The sequence below is a fragment of the Tubulanus polymorphus genome, chromosome 9, assembly GCF_964204645.1.
Source record: "Tubulanus polymorphus chromosome 9, tnTubPoly1.2, whole genome shotgun sequence".
Taxonomy (NCBI): domain Eukaryota; kingdom Metazoa; phylum Nemertea; class Palaeonemertea; order Tubulaniformes; family Tubulanidae; genus Tubulanus; species Tubulanus polymorphus.
Genome location: NC_134033.1, coordinates 15,625,331 through 15,632,463, shown reverse-complemented (window position 1 = coordinate 15,632,463; position 7,133 = coordinate 15,625,331). Strand labels below are relative to the sequence as shown.

Here is a 7,133-nt window from a genome sequence, read left to right as displayed (position 1 = left end):
TCATATCTTCTGATTCCCTTGAACTCAGCTGAAAGATGCTCTGCGCTTGTCATATCTTCTGATTCCCTTGAACTCAGCTGAAAGATGCTCTGCGCTTGTCATATCTTCTGATTCCCTTGAACTCTGCTGAAAGATCCTACGATGACGATGGTAGATCCAGAGATGAAACCATTAAAGAAGCTTCAAAACAGCTTTTTACATATACAATTTTTAACATGAATATTTATTGATAAACCAGTATTAATATTAATAATAATAATATGCAATGTATACAGTAGTGCTTCAATCATTAAACGCCTCGTCAAGATCAATAATTACAAAATTCCACGCACAATAAAATTACAAAGTGTCTATTGCAGTATCGATGTATCGGGATTGGGCCTACCTTTTCAAAACCAAAGACATTATCTTCAACTCAAAATTGGTCGATTTTCGACTGGAAAAATTTGCATCATTTTTTTCAAGTTTTCATAGACTTTGTACATTTATGTATATATATACAATATCTAACTTACTATTATAAATTGACAATAGGTAAGCCACGCAGGGGGGGGGGATAGACACTGACTGCAGCAAGACATTTTACAAGCATAACTAATCTCCTTAAAAATCTTATCGATACCCTCGGATAAGGATAACCCAACAGGGAGCCAGGCGCCATCGACCGCATTATCAAAATCGAATTGTTCATCGTCGGCCAAAAACGAACTCGAACCGGGCGGGGTTTGTAGCAGAAGGACTGAAGCTAAAGTCGGCCATTTTACCGGAATCCAAAGATGAGTTCACAGGATTTTTCTTAAGTCGAATTCGCGCAAAGAATTTTTCAGTAGAAAATGCCCGTCCAAACAATAAGTAGGCTTATTTTTCAGCTCTTTCAAGATTTAACCGGAAAATTATCCTAAATTTTCTCACAAGTAGTAATAATTTTTCGACACTGTTAAAACCAACGATAAACTTTATTCAAGTTAGTTTTCTTGTTCAGAATTTCGTCAGACTCGTTACAACAAACCCTGCCAGTACTGGTAACACCTTCCAGGAATCATCTCCTCCTATGACATCACTAATCACGGCAATCGGAGGCCCGAATGCTATCAAACCTTTCCATAAAAATGTGGTTTAAATCCTGTAACGATTACACAATACAATAGATAGATAGATACATGTTTATCAATACAGAAGCAATAAGTCAAGTAGGACCTCTATTTCAATAGACAAGAGCAAAATCACAGGAACATGTAACATTTTTTCAGTTTCATACCCGGCATCTAATTACGTGGTGCAGTTTTACAGCAATTGTTTATTTAACTCTATTACAATGTTCCTACAAAAGAAGCTTAGTTGCCGTCTGTAAACTGTACGGGCCAGTTACACAGTCGATACAAGCCCAAAGGTGGCCTTCGTTAGATAGGTTACAGAACTAAAATGAGCTTAGACTGGTCTTTAAGTTGAGAACCAGAATGAGCTTAAACTGGTCTTGAGTTAATAGATTGACTACAGAAATAAAATGAGCTTACACTGGTCTTAAGTTGTCAGGTTGTTTATATGAACTAAAATGAGCTTACACTGGTCTTAAGTTAATAGATTGACTATAGAAATGAAATGAGCTCGGTTTTCAAAATTGCTTGAATGGTTCCAGAAGAAAGTTGACTATAAGCAAGTGACCGCAGGCCTAATAATGATCATCTGAGATAATGCATGCTGGCTATAATATAAGCCATGCTGTGATTGGTTGTTTTTATGCATATGACAATCAAACAAAGTCACGATCAGTTTGAATCAGTGATAGACATGACCAACCCGCCGCAAGCATGACCTGTGGAATGCGATCTCGAGCTGGCTGGCAACTTTCCTGTTTAGGGGACCATTCAATAAGGTTTCATTCATTAAATTTAACGTACGCATAAAATTTGACTCTTTCAACCCCCCCTCACCCTCTGTACGCAAAGCGGCCATTTTTTTCATATCCATTAAGCATTACAGTACATAATTGCACTGAGTCCTCCCCCCTAATGCATACGTAATAAAAATGTATGACCCAAACATGTACGCTCGAACTTCCGGTTTTCAGCCCAAATTTCAAACCCGCGGGACCACAGTTGCACAGTCTTGGTTTACAGTCAAGGCCAGTCTAAGACAAACTTAGTTCCATAGTCAAACACGACTGCACAACTGAGCCCTAGTTACACAAATCCAGTTCATTGTCTTCATAAACAAGTTGTTCATTCATCGGCCATCTTGGATTGTCCCCTAACAAAAAACATATCTCAACAGCGGTGGATAATCAAGAGTTTACTATACATACGTAGTCCTGCCAACTTGAGACCCTATTCAAAAAAAATCGCGATTTCGCTAATTTCATAATCTCTTAGTAATTGCGGTAAACCAGACAGCTGCTTGGATATTGAAATACAGTGAGAACTTGAGAGAGAAATACATTGAAAACTTAAAAATCCTGGTTACAATGTAATCATTGACAATTTCTTCGAGGTTCCATCGTGTACACTACAAAAATTTCCATCTTTTGCGCCGTATTCAAAACTATTTAGATTCGCCATTAAAATTCGGCCGTACTTTACTGAAACAAATTTACTTTTTTCTTTAGATATATATATACAACAAAATCATCGGTTTGTGAAATCATAAAATAACTTTAAACACCAACGAAAAAACTAAAAAAAAATCTCCCCAACCCGACACGGGTGGCCACGATACGTAAATTTGTTTTGAAATTTCGTTAAAAAAAGATTTGCCTCGATTTCTATTCGCGTTGCGGCCGTCGATGAAAAAATCGCGGGGAAAACCCTGGAAATAGACGTGATCACAAGTTATATTCGTATTAATATCGGAATTAATCATTCTCCCGATTTCGCGCGTCAAAGTATCTCTCGGTATCTCTTATTTCAGGTGGACGACGAGCTTTGTCAGCGGACCGCGGCCGGCGTATTCGCCGAACGAGATCGTCGATTCTTTGTCTGATTGTTGTTCGGCGTCGCGGCGATGGCGGTGCGAGCTGTGCTTGTGGTGGTGATGTTTACCTGTGGGAAGAATGACGGCAACAGTTAGTTGTTTTAACAGGGATTTCAATTGGCATTTGAAAAATCCTTACCACGCGCTGCTCGACTAAGCTGCCCTAGGAGGCGAGAGCAGACTCCTCTCTTCCTCCCAACGTACAAACGTCTACCCCTCTGAGACATATTAGACTCAGCGATGCTTCCCTCCCTCGAGCGAGAGACCGATTAGACTCATCGATGCTTCCCACCCTCTAGCGAGAGACCGATTAGACTCATCGATGCTTCCCACCCTCTAGCCAGAGACCGATTAGACTCATCGATGCTTCCCACCCTCTAGCAAGAGACCGATTAGACTCATCCATGCTTCCCACCCTCTAGCCAGAGACCGATTAGACTCATCGATGCTTCCCACCCTCCAGCGAGAGACCAATTAGACTCATCGATGCTACCCTCCCTCTAGCCAGAGACCGAATAGACCGACTCACCGATTCGAACTCGTCCGTAGTTGATTTTCTTCAGTCTGTAAGTATCGTAGAATTCACAGTCAAGAGCGATGTACGGTCCCAGTACGGCTTTATTACGGATCGGTGGCTTTATAATACGATAGTGTTCTCTGATCACACGTGAACTCGGAACGTAATAACCAGTCTGAAAATATAAACAATTTATTATCAGTATCAAAAAAAGAGTGATAGAAGCCAGTGTAAAATGACTTGAGTCTTAGAAGCCAGTCTAAAAAGACCGAGCCTTAGAGTCCTGTCCAAAAAGACTCAGTCTCAGAAGCCAGTCTAAAAAGACTTGAGTCTAAGTCACCAGTCTAAAAAGTCTTGTTGTAGGTGGGACGATCATAATGAGGTTAGTAGATTGAATTAGAAATACAAGTTGTCCCTAAAAATAGAGATGAATTCACTATCAATATGACCAGCCACTGGTCATTTATAAACTATGCTCCCATCCATGAGAGATGGGAGCAAAAAATTAACCCATTCTAGCTATGCTTTCATCGATGACCCTTAAGTGTATTTTTTTTTATACCGTTTTTAGTACGTACCCTCAATTTGACGAGCATATCCCAGAAGTCTCTGGGAGGGATCACGTGTTTCCTGTCGAGCGGTAAAACGAAACATCGTCTGTTGTCGTTGTCAACGATAGCCGTCAAATTCTGTTTAAAAAAAAAAAACACGAAACGCTTTCAATATCCGCCCGCAACCAGCAGTTTCAATTACAAGGAAATGACGAATCCTGAGTCGACTGAGGGACGACGCAGTTCAATAATCTTGCGAAGATTCCACTTGTGAGCGAGGACCCACGTGGCGGCGATGCCTGATTTTTTCTCTGAGATACAATTGATATCTATCCAAAATTTCTCAAATTCTATGAATGATGTCATGAATACAAAAATTTGAGCTTAAATAAAGTTAAACAATATGTCTCTATGCCTACCAACTGAAGTTTGGTACGTAGGCATGGAAACATATTGTTAAACTTTCAAATCATGGAGGGATCTTTTCTCTCAGGAACCCCTCTCAATGCAGACTTTTTGGATATCCTTCAATACATTTTAAAATGGATTTAAAAATGATGATTTAGGTCGACTGCCCGTCCTTTCTGGTCCTATTGAGACCTTTGTCAGGTATGTACTACTAAAACTGACTGAGCTAGTCAGGCTCTCAAGTCAGGTTGAAATAGACATTAGTTACAAGCACCATCCGGTGGAATACCTCGTAGTTCGCGGGCGTTTAATTTCGATGACGTCATAGGGTGAAACTTACGACAGAGAATGCGTGAAGTATGACGGCGCTGGAACACTCATCGAATTTCGGCACCTCGATTCGCGAGAGAGCTTTCTGAGACTCGTCGATCTCGACGTGTTCGCGCAGGAATCCGGCGTGCGGTTCGTCGCCGACCATCATGTCGTCGATGTAACGCAGATCGCAAATAGCACGATACGTCTGAAATAGAAACGAGACACGTCCCATAAATATCGACCACCAATCAGAACAGTCATCCGCATTAAACACCCCTTAAATATCAACCATAAATGAGAAACATCCGCGTAAAATACCACTTACATATCAACCACCAATCAGATCGGTACTCGGTACCTCTTGCAATGGGTTTCGCCAAAAATCAATTTTTCATCAACGACTGTTTAAACAAACTCAATCAACCGACTCTCTAATCAGATCTGACTATAACTCAGATATCTATAATTTTGGAGTTTTCATCAAAATTCGAACAATTGACATGAATGAAAAATAGTGGTTTCATCGAAAGTGAACTAAAAAAACTATTCGAATTTTGAGAGATGAATTTCTTAAAGAGTAGAAACTACCTTCAGTTATAGGCCTAATTAGGTCTGTTTATTCAAGGGCACTTAATAAATGTCTTATGCTAAATATCAAATTCAAGAAATCTAAAAAGGGCATGTTGTATAGCATAAAACTAAGGCACACTTTTGTCAGACGCCCCGCGAAATAAATGATATTTTTTTGTTGTCAAAAGGTAATCAGTTTACCCCGATCTGCCCCTTGATCTCTGCCTATCTCAGACGATGAGGTACTTACCTTATGAGTGAGGTGTCTATAGAGGTATATACCTCCCACGATACCCATTATCAATACGATCAAGGCGGCCAAACAAATACAGACGTTCGTCGTGCGTTGAGGTCGGCGCTCGTATCGTCTCACCGAGACATTCACGAAATTATCGTGAGCTTCGTCTGTCGATTCCGACTCGGTCGCTGCTGCCACCTATTGAGAAACAACGATACTATTGAAATTAAGGGATTCGTGTTTTCATTAATCGATGATAGTTTTTATTCGGCATACGCTCGCGGAGGCCGTTTTGACTTACGCGAGCCTATTTTCGGTAAACTATCGCTGATAGATGAAAATATGTAAAATATGATTCAAGCAGGTATTTATTACTGATATGATTTCAAGTTTAAAAATCGATAAGGAATAAATAAATATGTTATATTTCATGTCATCTCGGTTGATCTCAGTAAATTACGTCATCTCGGTAATAAAAGGAGGACTCAACTTTTAAACTTGATAGATGGCACAATCGCACAAAAATTGAAATGAACTTCTTCAATCAACCATTTTAATTGTTTGATTAAAAGTAACTTTTCATCGGGTATCACAAAAATCAGGCGTTTCATATCGCAACATTCCGACGCAGTTAGTTATCAACAGGGTCAGAAAAGGATAAAAATCTGGAGGAGGGGAAATACCGATCAATTATTTCATTTGTTCGTTCGTTTCATTTTTGACGACGTAGATTCCCCGATCTATACTTACCGGTATAACAACTGGTGGTAGCTTGCCGTCCTCCTCCGGCTTCTTCTCGGTCACTGGCGTCTTATAAATAGTCATCTCTCTGCGAGGGGTGACGGTGGGTGGTGGCAAAAACTTCAGTCGCAGTTACACAATAATAATATTTACTGTCAGGAAATGGCGCTGACTTGATTGATGTCTGTCTGCAGAGTTTCCAGAACCTGTCATGTCAGGTCTTAAGACCTGACATGACAGGTCTGACCTGTCATGTCAGGTCCCGAAAAAACCCAAACTCATGACAATATTTGACGAAACGGCGAAATATCTAGGCATGTGTTAGACGAATGGAAGAACATTTTGAGTTGAATGAATATTCTGACCCGTCGTTAATATCGAAAATGATTCAACAATAACGATAAGGAAAATGTTCTGACAAATAATTCATTTGAAAGGTTGATTTATAAGAAGAAAATATTTATGTGTAAACTATGACTTATTTCTGTATTAAAGGTAAAAAATAAGTTTCAGGCATAGATGAATTAATTAATGTAGAAATAAGAGCACATTATAAGAGAATATTTTCGCTAGATGAATCGAGGTCTTGATATTTCGTTTCCGCAATAAGACACTGAAAATTATCTGCTCACTATCACAGTTCGGCAACACTCCTCACTGTCCTGAAGTCCTGAAGTCTCACTATTTATATTCATTGTCTTTATGATGTACATGTAAAAGAGCCGAATGCAATATAGAGACTGATTTTATTGAGACTGATTTTAAATCAACTCATCAATTTAAAGCATGAAGTTTTTTTCTTATATCAGTTTTAATGCAGACCTGT

At 39.5% G+C, this 7,133-nt stretch overlaps 1 protein-coding gene across 1 annotated transcript; it reads right to left on the bottom strand.

The window, feature by feature from the left end:
* Positions 1–428: 428 nt before the first annotated feature.
* LOC141910666 (integral membrane protein 2B-like) lies at positions 429–6,502 on the bottom strand. Its single transcript, XM_074801381.1, has 6 exons — positions 6,317–6,502; positions 5,579–5,764; positions 4,784–4,963; positions 4,063–4,173; positions 3,497–3,659; positions 429–3,035 (listed from the first exon to the last, which is right to left on the bottom strand). Exons 1-6 carry the CDS (start codon positions 6,389–6,391, stop codon positions 2,896–2,898), a joined length of 855 nt encoding a protein of 284 aa, XP_074657482.1. The 5' UTR covers positions 6,392–6,502; the 3' UTR covers positions 429–2,895.
* Between the last annotated feature and the right edge of the window lie 631 nt (positions 6,503–7,133).

Coding starts and splice junctions, on each gene's coding strand:
- LOC141910666 (XM_074801381.1), bottom strand. CDS start 6,391: ATGACTATTTATAAGACGCCAGTGACCGAGAAGAAGCCGGAGGAGGAC. Junction 4,964..5,578: donor ATAGACACCTCACTCATAAG/GTAAGTACCTCA, acceptor TTTCTATTTCAG/ACGTATCGTGCTATTTGCGA. Junction 3,036..3,496: donor CTACGGACGAGTTCGAATCG/GTGAGTCGGTCT, acceptor TTCTTCCCACAG/GTAAACATCACCACCACAAG.